The sequence below is a fragment of the Enhydra lutris genome, unplaced genomic scaffold (genome assembly GCF_002288905.1).
Source record: "Enhydra lutris kenyoni isolate GAN:26980312 unplaced genomic scaffold, ASM228890v2 scaffoldscaffold7, whole genome shotgun sequence".
NCBI classification, from domain to species: Eukaryota; Metazoa; Chordata; class Mammalia; order Carnivora; family Mustelidae; genus Enhydra; species Enhydra lutris.
The window spans coordinates 1,276,954-1,296,354 of NW_019154091.1; the positions used below are offsets into that span (position 1 = coordinate 1,276,954).

Consider the following 19,401-nt stretch of genomic DNA (forward strand, 5'->3'; position numbering starts at 1 on the left):
TATGCACAGGCATCGATTTTCCATATCTGCACCTTGGTTTGCCCATCTCTTTAATGGTTTGCCCATCTCATAATTCCAGATGTGAAGCATCTAGTTCAGGGACCGGCACATTCTAGTTCCATTCCCTTGCTCTAGCCTCAAATACTTCAGTTTCTAATTCAGCCAATGTACAGTGTATAGCTATACAAACCCTACGCTATCTGGGGAATGGAGTGGGAATGCTATGACTTTGCTCTATAGAAAATCAGGACTTCCCGACACAGATCCTACAACAGTTGGCTAGTGCCCCAAATAAAACACCAAATGACAAAATAAAACAATAACAACAACAAACCCCAAACAAAACAAAATAAAACAAAAAAACCTCCAAAACACCAAACTCCTTAGGCAGGTTATCCCCTAGGTCTTTACCTGTAGTAGGTTGCTGAATTTGGTGTAGCCATGGTTTGTTGCTACTGTTGTAAGATTTTGCTGCAAAGATAGTAAGAATAGCAATGACACTTTTCTTCATACAGTTCACAAAGTACTTTAACAAAAGCTCAAGCAAATAGAATGAGGGTAAGATAATGCAGCAGGAACTGGGGATTGGCCCATCAGTACCCACTCCAGCTCCGATGTACCGTGCCTATCTGCATTACAAAGGCTGGGGGGCTAAGCACTTCATTTTCCCAGACTGCCTCGCAGCTACAGCCTCCTAGGCTACAGAACATCCAGGAAGCACAAGGGTTTTTACCAGACTTATTGGTGGAAGGAAACAACACGAGGTGGTTGTGACTGCTAGGAGGGAGAATTTGACTAGCACGATGGTGGAGGCATCTGCGCTCGGACTTGCACGTTGCCGGTGCTGAGGCTGGAGACAGGTCAGGACAGCCCCATGGTAAAGTCAAAGCTCCTCCCTTTGCAGGTCTCTCTGAGCTGCTTTGCTCCCAGCTGTGTAGCATCTGGCTCTCTGGCTTTCTTAGGGATTTGGTGATGAACTTAATATCTTAAGGATCTCCTTTTTGTCTAGGTATAGTGGGTTCTGTTGTCTGCAATGAAAAATCCTGGCCAATACTAATAAATAACAATAAAATTCAAAATTGTCTTTTCTTTCAATTGAAAAGGAGTTTTACTCCAAGTTTGGTTTGAGTGTTATCTATCATCTTTAAAAAAAAAAAAAGATTTGTTTATTTTAGAGAGCGTGCATGTGAGCAGGAGGAGAGGGAGGGGGAGAGAGAGAGAATCCTTAAGCAGAGGCCACCCTGAGCACAGAGCCCGATGGAGCCCTGGCTCGACCCCACGACCCTGAGATCATGACCTGAGCCAAAATCAAGAGTCGTAGGCTTGACTGACTGAGCCACCCAGGAGCCCCATACCTATCTATCTTTCTACCTATCAAGTGTCTCATCCATTTATGTAATTTCTCCATCTTCCAAGTCTATGTAAGACAAGCTGTTCTTGTGGAAACTAAAGAAAAACTCATAAAATCCATTTATCTATTTAAATTAGACTTTTATCTATTTACTTCTTACTGGAATCATATTCACTAGGCTTTTAATAATAGTAGCTTGAGATTGAAGCAACAAAATGAAACCATTTCAAAATGATACCTTAAAATCAGAATTGTGATAATAAATTATGATTATTATGAGTTACATGTGCTGAGAGTATGACAATGAGTTCACCCACCACAATCCTTCCAGAAGCATCTTTGGGGGTGAAAAGCAAGTTTTGGGGAGACAGCAATTTGTCTATGATGTGGATGATTCCATTGGTATTGATGATATCACTGGATATGATCTTAGCCTTATTATTTATATACACTGTGTCCTGAAATTAAAAAAAAAAGAAAAAAAAGAAATGAGCACCAAGAGAAACAGACACAAAATTACTTCTTTCCAAAAGCTCTATTAACATGCTAAATTGTCGTGAAAGTGAATGTTTAAGTAGAGCTGTGGGCAAAATCTGAGAGTCTTATGTTCCTTGAACCCATTTATTCATCATGATTATAAAAAGAAAGCGGAGGCGACCCTGTAACCTCATCTGCAAAAGTTAATAGCAGCTAACCAACCACAACGGTCATTTCACTGTGATTCTCAAACATGAAATAACAAGCAGATGGAGATTGCTTCCTTTTTAACATGGGTCCTCTATACCACCTCCTGCCTCCACCACACACTGGTTTCTCTCGGCAATGGCAATGGATTCTACAGTCATCATTTGTTTCTCTGGGGAGCGAGGGGACTGGCGTGGCCAGCTCTGGTCAAGAGTTTTCATCCCTGTCCCGCTCCTGACCAAAAGCAGTTCTGATGACTGCTTGAATCTCTGAGTTTCAGTTCCAGCTCGAATATTTACTTGCTGTGTGACCTTGGACAGGTTACTTAACTTCTCTGAGTTCGGTTTCCTAATTTGTAAATTGGGAAATTTGCATATAGAATTGGGAAACTGGCATATAGAAATCACTCAACATATGTTAGTTGTTATTACTATCATTACTGTAAAGAAGAGAAGAGAGAAGGCCTAAGAAAGATGGGCGTCTTCCTGATGTCCACCTGGTGGGTGGCCTCTCTTACCTCAGAGACGGAGATGACAATGGACTCCCCTTGGAGAGAAGTTGCATTTGGGATCAACTTCAGGTTTTCTAGAAGCAGCTGGTGGCAGGCAATCACATGATAGCGAAGAACCTGGGGCATGAAACCCTGTTTGTCCCAGTCTTTAATCTGTAATAGAAGATGGGAGCATTCCAGCCAGAGCCAGGAGCCTTTGCTCTCCCCTCCTCCAGGCCCTCCCCGGGGCCACTCTCCCCACCCAGACTGGGAAGGAGGCAGTCAGGGCTGGCTGGTGGTCAGGGTTACAGGGTACAGGCTGTTCAGACAAGAGGGAGAAAGTGGCCCTCATTTCTTTCCTGCTTCCAACATAGATTCTCAACATGGAAGGGAGCTTGGAGTTCCCCAGGCCCAGCATTTCACAACACATGTGGCAGGGACCCTAAGTTCTGTGAGAAGCTACTTGAAAAAAGACTTTTCTTGTGAAAAATGCTGGGAAATGCTTCATAGCACCTGCCCCCCTTGGAGAGGTACTTGGGCCAAATTTAAACTTTTAATATGGAAAAATCATGATACTTTTCCATGTGTAAATCAAAACACAAACAATATTAACCATTAAATAAAAAGCATAAAAAATAATAAAAGGCCCACAAGGTTCTCATTGTTTCATGATCTCTCTTTTGATGCTTTTTAGAGAAAAATTATCAAAAGTCAACATCTTTCAGAAAGTACTTTTGTACCTCTGCTTTACTGGTGTCTAAAATATATGCATTGAGGCAGTGTGCATAGTGAAGGATGTAGGCTCTGGAGTTATGATTGAGTCCTTGCTCCACTACTTGCTAGTCATATGGCTTTGGGAAAGTTACTTCTGCCAATGTTGTGGACTGTAAAATGGGGTAATAGCACCCAACTGACACGGTTGTTGTGAACACTTAATGAATTAATCTAGGCCATGTACTAGAAACAGTGTCTGGGACACTCAATAAATGTTTGCTATATTTTTATATGTTAATGGATAATCCAGCATGAAGAGTCCTAGTGAATGTTAGAACAGTAAAGTCTCTGATAAGGTCTGCAAGAAAAAAGACATTTAAATTCCTTTCACCCAGCATTATTATTATTATTTTTGGTGGGGAGGGTCCATGGAAGGTTTGGATCATTTAAGAATTGTTGATCTTTTCCAACCTCCTTTCCTATTCAGGAATGTTTTTTAGTGGACCTCTGGTCATTGTACCCCAAATCCACTTAAATTCTGTCCCTTTGTAGGGGTCTGTATGCTGAGAGGCAGCTCATTCCATTGCTGATCAGCTCTAGTTGATCCTAAATCTCCTGCCCAGAAATGTCTCCAGTGTTGGTTCCAGGGTGACACCCAGAGACTGGGTTCCAGTCCTAAACCTCTTGGGCTTGCCGAGAGCTTCATGCTTACCTGAGGTTCCTCATCAAACGCTGCAGATAAAGGTGCAAAGACAGTGAAGGGGCCTGGACCACTCAGGTCTCGCACAGAGTGCTCCTGTGGGAAGGAAGGCAGGACCACGTCACCTAGTTAACATAAATATGGAGGGGTGTGCTTCAAGCAAATAGCAGAGAGAGTTGATGGTGGCAGAGTGGAGGGAAAACCGAATTGGGTGATCTGTGTTTTATTCTCAGATTCAAAGTCACTCAGATTCTTTTTTAAAAAAAATTTTAATTAATTTATTTAGAAAGAAAGAGCATATGAGTGGGGGAGGGGAAGGGCAGAGTGAAAGGGAGAGAGCAAATCTCAAGCAGACTCCCCATGGAGGGCAGAGCCTGATGTGGGGCTCGATCTCACAGCCCTGAGACTTGAGCTGAAATCAAGAGTCAGATGCTTAACCGACTGAGCCAGCCAGGTACCCCAAATTCATTCTCATTCTTTGTCATTGAAATAATGTTTATTTTTACATGGTTATAAAAATAACAAGTACTTATTGTATTAAAGACTTGAAAATACAGTATAAAGAAGGAAATAATCACCCATATTCCCACTGCCTAGAAGTCACCCGTTATTTTTAGGTATTCTTTTCCAGTGTCTTTCTATATGCAAATATTTTATATAATTTATTATTATTATTAGATTAATATATTACTTTATTATATTATTTCTATACTATTTATAATTTAGTATATAAACATAATAATATAACTATAAATAATATAATATAAATGTTATATATTATGTTTACATATTTTATTTTTATATAAACATAATATATAAATATATAAATATATATAAATATAACATAAATAAATATATAGTATAATTTATTATATGAATAGTATATATAGTATAATTTATTATATAAATAATTTATAATAATTTATTATATTATACTTAATATATTATTATTATTATTACATAATAATACAAATGTAAGTAAAAAGATGAATGACTTAGCTTTTCTAATTGTCTTCTTGCCAATGCTAAGGTCTTATGGCTACTCATATTTTCTTCTGGGTTTTATGATTTTCTTTGTTTAGATTTTTCTTTCATTTTTCAATATATCTGGAACTTATTCTGAGGTATGATGTGCATAGAGATCTAATTTAATATTTTCACCCAAGGAGTTTGCCAGTTGCCCCAGTAATGCTTCCTTCTTCCAGTTTTTGCACACACTGCATTCTTGTGTATCGACTGGGCCAGGGGGGTGTTGGTTCTACTCCTGCTGCGCACCTGAGGGCTGAGAAGTCCACGAATGACCAGCAGGGACCCTATCTCAGAAATCCACATCCCCAGACTTTCTTCTCCCTTCACCAGCTCCAGAAGCTACAGTTTTCCCATATCTGGCTGGAGACAACATCCTACAGTTAGAGACAGACACACATGTTCTTACCAGCAACTGGAAGAAGTACTGGGATGTTTTTGGGTTCCTGGGAAGCTCCTGGAAAACAAAGACAGGGCAGGGCCACTTCATGTCTGGGATTATATGCAAGAACCATCCCGGGCTGTCACAGGTCAATTGCTCTAAGGTTGAGTCTCTACTATACTTTCAGTTGGAAATTTGCCTTGATGGGCCTTTTTCAGCCCCCATCTACAGGCTTGTACTGATGTTCAGAACGACTAAAGGGACATGCTGTGAGTTCTAAAATCTCTCTGGAGTCACTGTCTGATTTATCAAAGAAAGTTCCAGCTATTTCCAGAAGCAGTGGAGCTATAGGAGCATTTTTAAAAGTTCAAATCTTAAAAAAAAAAAAAAAAACCACAGTTATGGGTTTAAGGCAGATTTCATTTCCCCATTAACAGGAATATTTGATTAGCCAGAATGCTCTAGTCCCTCTTTAAACCAAATAACAGAACGTTCACTTTATTTTATTTTATTATTATTTTTTAGATTTTATTTATTTGACAGGGAACACAAGCAGGCAGAGAGGCAGGCAGAGAGGCTGGCAGAGAGAGAGAGAGGAAGGGAAGCAGGCTCCCTCTGAGCAGAGAGCCTGATGCGGGGCTCAATCCCAGAACCCTGGCATCATGACCTGAGCCGAAGGCAGAGGCTTTAACCCACTGAGCCACTAGGAGCCCCCAGAACATTCACTTTATAAATCTGCAAGCGTTACACTGCCTTGTCCGCTATGCCTGGCAGAGTTGCTTGTGCATGTGGACACACCCATAGGCTCCAACAGAAACCCACATCATGGTAATGCCTTGGAGTCACTCTGAGCTCCATGCCTGTTGCATACATTATTTCTATGACAACTTGATGGGCTTGGTGCCATTAGTATTTTATTTTTTATGGATTAGAATGCTGATGCTTAGAGAGTGAAGTTATTGCCCAGTGGCACATTTTTAATTGGCAGAGTTGATTTCAAACCCAGGTGCTTTTGACTCTAGAACCATCAATCTGAGAATTGGGTAGATAAAATCCCTTCTCATTGCCAGTTTATATAACAGTCTTTCCCATTTTTGTAGTTTTACGAGTTACAAAACTTGCACCTTCCTTGGGTAACCTGGATCCTTGGTGCAGTGAGGGATGTGGGGTTTACTTTATGGAAATACGCCTTTCCTTACCTGGTAGATGTTCCCACGGCAGGTAAACCCATCCCCGATGTAGTTGGGCTTGCAAGTACACGTCCTTTCTTCCAGCCCAGTGTGATTGCAGATAGCAAATTCACTACAGCCGCCATTTTTCTGGTAAAATTTCCGAGGGGTGGGGGATAGGAGTCAGACCAGTTTGTTTGCCAGCTCTGCCAATATTTACCAAGCAATTCTGTACTGAAATTTATTTTTTTATTCACTCTCTAACTGACTTGTTTGCATGATTTGCCCCTTTCCTGAACTTGCCTTTCAACTCCCTAGAGTGGCAAGGGCCATTTATTCACCCAACCTTGTATCCCAGGTCTCCAGCCCTCTATAGACAAGCCCAGAGGTGCCAAATGGAGAATTTCTTGGCACCTGGGTGTTGTCCACAAAAGTACCAATCTTGTCTGACAATTCCCAGCTTTAGACTTAAATTCTGATCTCATAAGAGCCAAGGTAGCCGTCACCAGTTAGAAGGCAGTGGGTATAAAACAACATACTGTCCTTGTCCACAAAGAGCTTAAAAACCGTGGAAGACGGGACAGAGACCTAAAATAGAAACAAAGCAAAGTACAGCTCAAAGCTGAAATCCATGGGAACACCGAGAAGGACTCTGCAGTGTAAGTCAAGTTTCTGAGTGAGGAAAAAATGTGAACTCAGGAGAAAGAACCCTGATGGGGTTGACAAAGAAGGAGCTCAACAGACTTAAAGGCCAGCTGTAAAATCTTCCTTTCCTCTAACCGTTGTTCCCAAAGTCTTTGTGAAGCATGATATTCGGGGAGGCCTGGGAGGAACTTACTGTCTCAGATTCCTGCCTCAAGCTGACACAGTTCCGTGAGCTCTCCAAGAAAGCTGCCTTCTGCAAGACCGATCACCATCTCCTGGGGGCCCTGGATCTTCCAGCCAGGTACCAAGGATTTTACCATCCCGATACCCAGCCTGCTGTAAGACCACCAAGACCAATCCCCTCTTTGCCACTTTGCTGTTTATCTCAGTCAAGGTCTGGGTGCTCAAGGTTCCCTCCTACCTCACGGTCACTCCCTTCCACGCTGCTCTAGAAATTATGATCTGACCCCACATGCATCCCTTTCTGCCTTCACAAACCCTTCCTGGTGCCTTCTGAAACTCACCACCATTAAACTCCTGACAGTCTCCAACCTGTTTCCAGAAAACTCTCTCTGCCTCTTACGGAAGAGGTATCAGGTTTCCCTGCACCCCTCAGGCAAAGCTCTTTTCCTCCCTTACCCCACACTTCATGGTCTGGGGGGGTAGGAGGGAGTCTTTCTTGTTGGGCTTCCAGCTCTCTGAGGACACATGGAGTCTACGATCGCCCCTTCTTCGGTCCTAGCAGTGGTGCCTGGATTAGCGGCTTTCCCTCCACACCCGACGTCATCCTCAGTGCCATCAACATCCCTGTCAATAGTCTCCACCATACCTGCCCCCACTCTGCCTCTGCCACCACTGCTGGACCACCCTTGACTTTGTCCCGACATTAAAGGGGACTGCTCCTGAGAGCTCTGTGTCAGCATCCCGCTGTCTCTGACTACCAGCTTTTATCTTCTCAACTCACCTCTTCTAATGCTGTGGCTCCAGCCTCCTTTGAACCAATTTCCTTCTCACCCACATTCCCACCTCAGCCTGGTCACCCCTAGCTCCTCGCTTGGTCCTAGCCCAGTGGCCCACAGGAGGGCTCGGTACACCGCTGCCTCTGGGCCCGGCCTGATGGACAGGCAGGGCATTGCTGTCTGGACTCCCAACCAAGTTACCACACAAGCACCGACGCTGCCGGACTCCTTCAGTGTGTTACCTTCTCTCTCCCTGGAGAAGGCACTTCACACCTTCACTCCTCTGTGAAGCTCTCAACCCCTGGCCCTTACCTCAGCAGATGAACTCACCTCATGCCTTATGGAGAAAATAAACCCAATAACCAACCCATCCTCCTGCCCTGACGCTCACCACCTGCCTGGGCCTGACCACCAACATTACTTTCCTTATTTAACAAATACACTGACAACTGACCAGTCGCTTACACACCAGTGCCCATCTCTTCCCCTCAGTGTAAACTCTTGAAGGGAAGAGACTTCACCGCTTGGTCACAGATGAACTCCCAGTGCCTGAAGTGGTGCCTGGTATGTAGGGAAAGCCCATCGACCTAGATGTGTGTCATCTAGTGTGAGGTTTCCCACTGGATATGTAGAAATTTGAGTGGTCTCTGTCCTCGCGGGGCTCACAATTTATTTGGAATGATCAGACACAGACATTTTTAAGCTAATTTGCAATAAGGGCCCCGAGTGACTCAGTAACTGACTGACTGACTAACAAACTGATTGACTAATGACCTTCCTGACTAACTGCCTGACTGACCGACCACCTGCCTACCTACCACTGCCCCTGCTCCTCTCAGAGACTCAGCTGTGGGCTCTGGGTCCCTTTCCCCTCATCCACTCCTGTACCTTCCTCCTGTAACAATTCATCTCCTTCCCCTCAGTATTGGTTTCCTTCTCTCTATTGGATCATACTCATCTGCAGAGAAACATGCCTCAATTCTACTCATCTTGCAAGACAACAAACTTCTGTTCTTTTTGAAAAGAATCCAGGGGGTGGTGGCAGTCACGGGTGCAGTGGACATGAGTTAATGACTTGTACCTGAGTGTCAGGCGCATGTGTGTTCACTGTGTGAGTTGCCAAGACAAGGTGGCCGTTACAAAACAGACAGACAGACGGAAAGGATCATCGAAGAATTGCTGTGGAAATAAAGCTGGCCGTGGGTCTGGTCGTAACAGTTCCATATCCTAGCACTCTGCTTTTTGCCATCATTTCATGTGCGGGCGTGGTCTCCTGAGGCATTTGCCAGACTAACACAAGGGGACAGTTGGATGGAGTTTGGAGAGGAAGGGCTTTAATTGTGTGGCATCTGTGCTGTTCTCATGCCTACGGCTGGAGGTGGGTGATATGAAGAAGGGAAATAAGGTGCAGAGACTAATCCTCCTCTGGGGCTTGCTGCCTCATGAGAGGAACAAACACCATGAAAAGTGATCCAGGGTGCAGCCTCTGAATAAGAAGGACATGGGTTCAAGTTCTGACTGTGCTATGTGCTTGCTCTATATCCGAAAGGTCTGCCCATGTCCTAAATCCTGGTGTCTGTGACTGTGACCTTGTTCAGAGAGTCTTTGCAGATATAATTAAAGATCTAGAGATGAGAACATTCTAGATGAAGAAGGTAGAGTCCACAGGAGTCCTTACCAGAAGAGAAGATGCCCACATAGAGGCAAAGGCCATGTGAAGAAGAGACAGAGAATGGAGTTTCTCCAACTTCAGCTGGAACGTGAGGGAGAAATGAGCCTCACGGCCCAGAAGCAGCTGTGTGCACCACCCCCCAGGAGAGGAGCAGGAGGCAACCCAGGCCTGGCCACCGAGGGCGTTGGCCCCAGAACTGTACTCACGGTTAGGCAGGTGTTGATGAGCGTGCAGACCTTCCCGTCTCCCGTGTATTTGGGCAAACAGTTACAGACCGCCTGTCCGGGAGGGGAGGGAAATGCGTGATTTCACAGAGAGATGCTGCTGGCTCTCATGTTCCAATTCTATAGTAGTAACAGTGATCCCACAAGAGTCTATGTTTGATATAGGCAAGACCTTGCCTGTGATGATAATTGTTATCTGACATTTTAGCACATTTGACACACTTCACATTAGCACCGGGATCTCCTATGTTGTCTAGCTTTGCTGCCCAGAGACTTTATTTTTTTTAAAAACACTGTTACCTTATTTGGTCCCTTGCCTTCTCAGCACTCACCTCTTTGGTCACCTTGGTTGATAAAGGCTCAGTGGCAAGGAAGCTAAGCCATGGCCCACTCCCGCTCCCACTGGGTTCTCGCACACCTCCACCCAGGCTCTGCCCCAAGGCACCAGCTGGGGGAGGAGAGCTTTAGAGTCACATGGTGGGCGCAGGTGAAAACAATCCATCAGGCCCACTGTTTGACCAAGGTGGGGGTTGGGGGCTTGAAGATGAGGGAGGGGACACTGTCTGCAGAAAGCCGGGGACTGTCTACTTCGCTCTCATTTCCCTGGTGCTCTGCTCAGGACTGAGTGGGGCTGAAACCCAGCTACATTCTAGTCATCAAGCCATGCTCCTGGTGTGTCTAGAGACGCAGCTTTGAGGTCTGATGTCTACTTGTTGGAACTAGAACTCATCGGCAGGGCCAGCCAGGGTCAAACGGCAGGTGTTCACTTCTCTGCCTCTTCCTTCATTACAGGCCTGGACCTCAGCCCCAAAGCTTTATCAAGACACCCTCAGCCACTGCTCCTGGGCTAAGGTCCTGTCTCAGGGATCAACCCTGTGTCCCTCTCACAGCCTTCTAGGTGTAGAGGAGGACTTGTAGAGGCCTTGAGCAGCACAATGCTTCTAGGTTTCTATGTGGTTTAAAGTAAGAACTCAGTGGCAAGAGCTGAACCCCCAGCTCTATCTAAATGTGCTGGGTTTTTCCAAGCCTATATGTGCGCGTGCGTGTGCACACGCATGCACACACACACACACACACACACACACAATTCTTTAAAATAAGTGTTTTGTTTTGTTTTTTCTTATTTTTGAGCACTTGAGGCACCTGCTGGTTCTGCCCATTGGGAGACCTGACATTGAGGTCTGGGACTCAACAAGGTCCCTAGAACATTCCCTGGGGACTTCACCTCATCATCCAGTTTCTGATGTAGGTGACTTCCTTGTTGGGCTGGTTGCAGCTGCAAAGTTCACTGTGTTAGGGAATAAACAACTGACAGAGGGCCTAAGAACACTGTCTTCTGCTGTGGCACATGCATTTCAGAGCCTCAAGCCAAAGAAAAAGTGTGGGATTCTGGACATCAGAAAGCCGAAAGAAAGGAGAGGATTGTTGGAAACTTTCTAGGTCCTTCTGAAACCATGTTTTGTTGGCAGCCGTCTACATCTCTGCACTCAAGAAGCTCCTTCTCTCAAGAACCCTTTGTCCCCTCACTCCCACCATTTTTCATCCCCACAGAATGGCCTCTTTGGGAATTTGTTTAGAATATCCCCTACAGTGTTTGCTTTACACTGCTGGCGTCCACAGGTCTGTTCTCAGCCCCTCTCCCTCAGGCTGGGTCTGAAGACCCAGGAATTTGCCCCTAGGAAAACTGGGGGTCCTCAGGGGGTGGAGCTCACCTGGTTGGGTCCAGTCTGTGTGCACTCTGCATTCTTGTGACAGCCACCATTGTTCTCCAAACATGGGTTGATCTCTTTAAAACAAAAAGCCAATACCTGGCATGAAATTCAAACCTCATTTTCAAGTAAAGACATCTTGAGGAAACAGTCGGGATGGCTAACTGAACAAGGCGAGCAGATGTCCAAGTGTGATTTGGTTTTCTAATGACTGTGGGAGAAGTAACCCAACAGGGAAGGTCCCAGCTACCATTTCTCAAAGTCAGCTCCTCTGCGCTGGGACTGTGCCAGCAAGGCATAGTCTGTGGGCTTGCATCTGTCCCTCTACTGAATGAATATGAGCACTTTGCAGCCAAGGACTTGAAATAATAGAATCTAGGAGTCTAATTCAATATGCTATGAAGAAGAAATTTAGGAATTAAGAAAGTCACTTGCAACTATCACAATATAATTGCTTCAGGGAAGAATCATCAATAAAATCTCTGTCTACAAGGACACTTTGGTGAGGAACAGGATATTTGCTTGGTGTTCAAATATCTCCCCATTGAATGCTTCTTAGTAGCAATGGGGAAAATCAACTGTCCCATGGAGAAATCAGATAGCACCTTGACCGAGTGGTCAAAATTAATATCGCAGATGAGAGACAGTTGGAAATATGAGCCTCTGGTGTGATATCCTGAGCAGGACACATTATCACTCCTGTGATACTGGGTCTGGAAGGCATTATCTCAGTATAATCATAAACAAACATCAGACCAACCCCAAATGAAGGACATGCTATGAACAAGAAAGTTGGGGTGGTGGACAGTCTTCATCCAAAATGTCAATGTCATAAAAGACAAAGCAAGGCTGGAGAACCATCCCCGATTCAAGGTGTTACAATGTCCATTCCTAACCTGGGTCCTGCACCAGAGGAAAAAATGCCCAAACAGGACATTATGTTATGGGGTCAACGGACAAAATTAGAATACAAATGGTAATTGGACAAACATCTTATATCAGTAGTAAATTGACTGAAGCTGGTTGGTAGCTGCCGTGGGTATATAAGAATTTACCCTTATTCTCAAATATGCTCAGGTATTTAAGGGGTAAAGGGAATATGATATATATAGTTTACTCTCAAATGGTTTAGGAAAAATATATACAGACACAAAGAGAGCAAATGATAAAGCAAATGGAGAAATACATTAACAATAGTGAATCCAGGTAAAAAGCAAGTGGGACTGCTTTTGTATTATTCTCACAACGGTTGTATGCCAATTTTTTTTTTTAAACTAAAACGTCAAAAGTCAGACAACTTACTACTGCATACCTTTAGAGTATAGCCATGTGTAGCCATGAAGATAGTGATTTGGGGGTATACTTATTTTCAGGGAGAGTTGTTCTTTCATACTGCTAAGCCTAATAAATACTATGGATCATAACAGAATTTTCATTCAAAGAAGTATGTGTCTCATAGCAAACTGGAGTGATCTGACAATAGGGAGGGTGGTTATTTCCAGAATATTCTCTCCCAGCACATATGCATTCTCTAATTTTTCTACGCAAGAATGTGCTATTGTGTTAAAAAAAAAAAAAAGAACTAATAAATGTTAAAAAATTCAGTCACCACCATAGCATTTAACTGGAACAAGCCTCTCCTTTTTCTCCTTCCCAGGTGATTTTTGGCCATCACACACCTTCATCCTGTTGCGGTCACATTTTCACACCCTCACGCATTCCTGCCCAGATACACTTAAAGATGATTCCAGAAGTGGCAGGTCCTAATAACAGGACTGGTGCCCAGGGCTCTGATTCTTGAAACTTGGCCACCGGACAGTGAGGGATGGTACCTACCAAGGCACACGATGCCATCGCCTGTGTAGCCTGCACGGCACACACACTGCCGACTTCCAGGGGTGGTTCTCCTGCAGTCAGCCTTGGTAGAGCAACCTCCGTTGCTGGTCTCACAGGCATTGATGGCTGTCGGAGAGAGATGGGATGCAGAGCAGAGCAGGAGATGGAGGGGAAAAAAAAAAAACCTGGTGATGCCTTTTGACTCGAGTGAGATGGAGGATACCTCAGAATGTCAGGAACTGGATTAAATATGAAGAGTTCAAAAGAACACAAATCACCAGATGTCTTCCTTGGGGAATCCTACCAAACATTTAAAGGAGGATAAAGAGACAATTTTCACAAACTCTTCCAAAACTGGAAGAGGGGAGAGAACTTCTCAATTCATTTTATGAGGTCGGTATCACCCTGGGACCAAAGCCTGACAGAGTCGGCACAAGAAAATTACAGACCAATATCCCTTGCGAATATAAACACGAAGATCCTCAAGAAAATACTTGTAAATCAAATTTGGCAATATATAAAAAGAATTAAACACCATAACCGACTGGGAATTTTGCAGGAATGAAAGGTGTCTCAACATTTAAAAATCAATTAACGTGCTACAGCATATCAATAGAATTATAGAAGACAAACCGACATGGTCATCTCAATAGAAGGAACAAGAGCATTTGATAAAATTTCATGCCTTTAATAAAAAAACTCAACAGGCAAGGAATAAAAAGAAACTTCCTCTTAACCTGATAAAGGATGTCTATATATGGAATAGAACTGAGAGTCCAGAAATAAACCCATATACCTAAGGTCAACTGATTTTCCACAAAGATGCCAAAACATTTCAATGGGGGAAAGAATAATTTTTTCAACAAATGATACTGAGACAATTGGGTCTTCCCATACAAAAGAATGAACTTGGACCTCGGCCTCACAACATGTACTCAAATTAATTCAAAGTAGATCAAAGACCCAGATCGACTTGGAATCCCACACTGTGACTTTGGACAAGCCGCTTAGTTAATATGAACCTTGGGGTCCTCCCATCGAGTTTTGCTTACAAGTTTAGAGACTCCCATCTGATCATGTATGTGAAAGTGTTACACAAATGTTGGCTGTTCTCCTATTAACTTGTGTCTTCTGCTTTTGCTGTTTTTCCAAAAGCAGAGGGCAAGAAAAACGTTCCACTTGTTGTCCCTTACTAGCTGTTTTCCCTGGCATACTGAGCACATCCCTGTTGTAGGAAGCATCTGGGCCCTGGGTCAGGGGGCCTGCACGCTGGGGCAATCCCCAGGGGGAGATGGTCTAGAAAGCAGGCTGGTAGGTTCACTGTCCAGCTCCACTATCATCTGGACTGAAGCCTGCCAGGACAAGCTGCGTAAGAGGAAGATGATGCTAAGTGTTTCCACTTTTCTAGCACCAAATACGTGGTGGGCCCCATAAGAATATTGGCTCTCATTTATTGAGTATGCTCTGTGCCAAGACTGTTCTAAGTACTTCACAGGGATTAATCCAGGTTATCACCCAACAGTCCAGTGAGGGAGATTCTCTTACTATCCACAACTTGCAGATTAAAAAAAAAAATGATGCAAAGATCAGTCAAGCAACTTTCCCAAGATAACACAAATGATAAAAACTTAGACTCAAACCCAGGAAGGTCTGATGCTAGGGCTACTTTAAGCTGCTGTCTCATTCTGCCACTGTACAGAGAGGTCACTTCATGCCCAAACCACTCAGCAGGGTAGACAGTTTTATTTACTTTGTAAGTGAACTAAGGTGGCTCAGGTAAGAGACCCACCCAAAGCCAGGTGGGTAGTAGGAGGAAGAACCGGGATTCAAGCCCTTGTCCCATTCCAGAGTCCCCATGCCTGGGCCACACCCTAGGTCAATCAAACCAGTGTTTTTAAAGTTCTCCAGGTGATTTCAATCATGGTCAAGGTCGTGCACCACTGTTTGGGGAAGAAAACAGGTGCAACTGACCCACCCATTCCTAAGCCAACACATGCCCCGTCTGTAAATAGTAGTTTTCTTGCCGTGGGGCCCCATCAGTGGCCCTGTTCCATTCAGGTAACCGTCAGCAGCTGGTAGCAGCTGCCCATCCAGTCTGCAGGAACACAGACCTCTCAACAACTTGCACTAGCCTTGTGTCCCCCCAGCAGACCCTTTCCTCTCTTGCCTGTGCAAACTGTTCCATTCCCTTGGAACCCTGCTGTGCATTTGCAAGAGGCTGTACCGTCTGGATTGAGAAGGCAGCTGCAATGAGAAAGGGCAAGGGCTATTTGTAGAAAATAAACAAATAAGCGAACAAACAAAAAACAACACTGCTCCCTTCATTGACAGCATCCCAGCTCCTGCTCCCGCTCCCACGTGGCTCTTCAAGGTCTTGCCTAAGCTTTGGAAAGAGAGGTCATTTGTAGCATGCCTCCCCGCCCCACCAGGGGCAGCTAAAACTGCAGGGTGTGCACATGGAGGCATCGGCCCAGGGATAGGGAGGATAGCTACCCATCTTTAGAGAGCCACTTATGTCCTCGGAGCTGTGCTTTGCACATTACTTTGTAGAACATACACAATATCGAATAGCTCTAACAAGCAGGTATTATTAGTCCCATTTTATAGATGGAGAAACTGAGGCTTAGAAGCATAAAGTAATTGACTCAAGGTCATGCAGACATGAAAAGGACAGAGGCCGATTTGAATTCAGGTCGAAGCCCCTCTGGGAGTTAGGAGTATGAAGCTGAAAGTCTGAACAAGTAAGTCTTGGCGGTGAAGCGGGAGCAAGGTTGGATGAAGGTCAGGTGCACTGGCCTGCCCTTGGCTTCTATGAAAGGGTCCCTGTGGCTTGAACTGGGGGTAACAGCTGGCATTCTTGCCAATAGGCCAGGTAACTCAGGGGGCAGCTTGTTTAAAAGGCCGCATCTGGCAATCTGGTGGCCTTTTCAGAGGGAATTTTCATTTCATACTTGATTTTATCCTAACTCCAGAAAACGTCTCAGGAAACGATTACCCTGAGGCAGACGCTTCTAGGAGAGGATCCCCTTTGCATCACCCCCAAAGAAAGTTCCAAGGTACGTACTTGGCACTCGTGTGGCATATCCCATTGCAGTCATCTTTTGTGATCTCTGAAAAAGAGAACCAGTTGTTGGGTCAGTCCTTTCATACTAAACCTACCTCAAAAATGTTCTTTGAGTACTTGGTGCTAACAAAAGACTTAATTCCTCAAAAGTAATTTTATGTATCATGTGAACCATGTAAAATTCTGTGACCTGGTAAATCCTTTTTTGCATGGACTGCCAGGAAGCTCAGAGCCCAATCAGAAGGTCAGATATCCTGATGGAGTTGCCTACTGTGTGCCAGGCCCTGTGTCACACAGTGAGGCTGCAAGGACAGTAAAACACAGTATCTTCTTCAGGCTCTGGCTGTCGATGCGTGTTCCTCCCTGGGGCCTGATTTTTTACTTTTGTTTATATTTCCTATGTTCCTTTTCTGTCTAGTTTTTCATCATCTTACTATGGGGTGATATAAACAAGCAAAACCTAATTATAATGAATATTAAAATGTTATTTTATTTCTATTGCATATGCAAAAATAACCCAGGGCTGGGCAGGCACACAGCAGGTGCCTATTATCTATTAGCTCAATTCATTCCTAAATTTCCTGGAACAGCATAGGCTCTTGCCCTTGGATGCCCCCCTAACAGAGATTTCCCAGCAGGAGACGATCCAGAAAGAAATCATTAGAGATGAACAGAGAGTATCTTTCGGGGAAAATGCTTGTGTTAAGAGCCTTTGGGATAGAATCTCATTAAAGCTTGTCGAGTCACATAGAAGGTCTGGAAAGAGAGACTTGACTGTCAAAGTGGCCTGTTTTGCATCAGAGGGAACAGTGAGAGGCTTCAGTGGGCTGGAATGTGTGCAATGAGATTTTGTGCCTTTATGTTTGCTCTTTCTTGAGCCTGGAAATCCCTTATCTTGCCATTCTCTGTTGGTTGAACTCCCCATCATCTTTTAGGTCCTCCTCTCTGAAAGGTGCTCTAAATCTTTGAGAACGTCAGTGAGCAGGTAGTGGCGACAAGCTGTGCCCTTTTGGGTGGGATGAGGTGCCCTTGTGTGGCTTCAGTGATGTCTGCCATGAGCTCGGGAGTGGGGCGTTTGCACCCGACAAAGGAGTTCTCTTCCTCGCTCTAGTCTACAGGCTCTTTCCTCTGTGCTCTCATGCCATTAGTTTTTGAACACTATTGAACATTTACTTCCACTTCTAGGCTGGAAATTCCTTGTGCAGGGTGTGCACGGAGACCAGCCTGGAAAACTGGGTGAGGGCCAATTGGTGAAGAGCCTTGTCCTCCTCCCTGCCAAGCGGTTTCTCTTGCAGGCAATGAACTTTCTCCTGGAGGCAATGAAGAACCATAGCAGGTTGTCAAGTCCGGGGAGGGAGTGCGAAGTAGAATCTGACCTATGGCTATGGGCTGAACATTTGTGTCCCCTTTCTCCCGCCAATCCATGTCTTGAAGCCTAATCTCCAGGGGAATGTTATTGGGGGTTGGGCCTTTGGAGATGGTCAGGTCATAAAGGTGGAGTGCTCATGAATGGGATGGGTGCCTTTATAAAAGAGAGCCCGGAGAGCACCCTGGCCTCTTCTGCTCTGTGAGGACATGAGAGATTAGCTGGCTGCAACCCAGAAGAGGATTCTCACCAGAACCTCATGGTGCTGGCACTTGATCTCAGACTTCTAGCATCCAGAACTGTGAGGGAGAAATTTTGGTTGCTTATAATCTATCTTGTCTCTAGTATTTGTTATAGCAGCCCGAACTAAGACATCTATGTTTTGGAAAGTTCTCTCTGGCAGCCATGTGGAGGGTGCACTTGAGGAAGATTGGACAGAGGGCAGAGGGACAGATCCCAAGGCTCCTGCTGGGAGCTGAGCAGCAGGAGGGTTGTGGAGGTTAGAATAACGTAGACATGCTAGTGAGGGATGAGGGGGTGCGTGTGGAAGGCCTGAAGGCCAAGCGGGTGGTGTCTAGATTGGGTGAGCATGTGGAGATAGGCTGGCTCTTTCTCCCCAGTAAGGAAAGCAAGGAAGAGTGAGCCTGGAGGTCCGTCCTTGGAGCACCTTGAGAAACATCAGTGCAGGGGCTCCTGGCTGGTGCAGTTGGTTATGTGTCTGACTCTTGGTTTCGTCTCAGGTCATGATCTCCAGGTCATGGGGGCCAGTCCAGTGTTGGGCTCTGGGCTCAGCAGGGAGTCTGCTTAAGTTTCTCTCTCCCTCTCTTTCTGCCCCTCCCCTCCACATTTTCTCTCTCTCTCAAATAAATAAATCTTTAAAAAAAGAAAAAAAAAACCCCATCAGTATAGTGTGGTTGGGGTTGGGGGAAATGGGCCTATTCAGATCCTGTCAGTGGGAAATTAAATGGATGTACTCTCTGAGGGACAACTTGGCTATAAGCAGCAAACCCTTCGCCCAAAGTGATAACTTGGGACTCAGAAATCCCATCTCTAGAAATACTGATGAATGAATTAGTTAGACAAATGCGAAAGATGTATGCACAAGACATCCATTGCAGCATTATGATGACAATAGAAAATTGGTTTTAGAGAGAGTGGTATAGTCATATAATGGAATATTATATGAAAATTAAAAATGATATTTATCAGTATTTATTCACATGGAGCGATATCCATGACATATTGTGAAATGAAAAAGTAGGCTGAGTGTGGTCTCATCCACATATGTTTATTACCTAGGAGAAGGATAGAAGCCTATTGTAAAATATTAATGATAGTTTGTTCCTGCTGTGGGAATGTATTTCTTATTTTCTTTTGCTTTCCTTTTTTCTTTTTTCTTTTCTTTTCTTT

The 19,401-nt window shown here is 44.5% G+C and overlaps 1 protein-coding gene across 4 annotated transcripts in view; it reads right to left on the minus strand.

The window, feature by feature from the left end:
- LOC111142039 (stabilin 2) overlaps positions 1–19,401 on the minus strand; it is a 167,851-nt gene that overhangs the window by 33,633 nt on the left and 114,817 nt on the right. For all 4 annotated transcript variants that reach the window (XM_022494966.1, XM_022494965.1, XM_022494968.1 and 1 more), the window contains 11 exons: positions 16,626–16,671; positions 15,729–15,805; positions 13,562–13,687; positions 11,729–11,802; positions 9,999–10,070; positions 6,547–6,666; positions 5,375–5,422; positions 3,952–4,035; positions 2,553–2,699; positions 1,669–1,809; positions 412–471 (listed from right to left, as the gene is read on the minus strand). In XM_022494966.1, the coding sequence (XP_022350674.1) occupies positions 412–471; positions 1,669–1,809; positions 2,553–2,699; positions 3,952–4,035; positions 5,375–5,422; positions 6,547–6,666; positions 9,999–10,070; positions 11,729–11,802; positions 13,562–13,687; positions 15,729–15,805; positions 16,626–16,671 (995 nt within the window). The remainder of the gene's footprint in view (positions 1–411; positions 472–1,668; positions 1,810–2,552; positions 2,700–3,951; positions 4,036–5,374; positions 5,423–6,546; positions 6,667–9,998; positions 10,071–11,728; positions 11,803–13,561; positions 13,688–15,728; positions 15,806–16,625; positions 16,672–19,401) is intronic.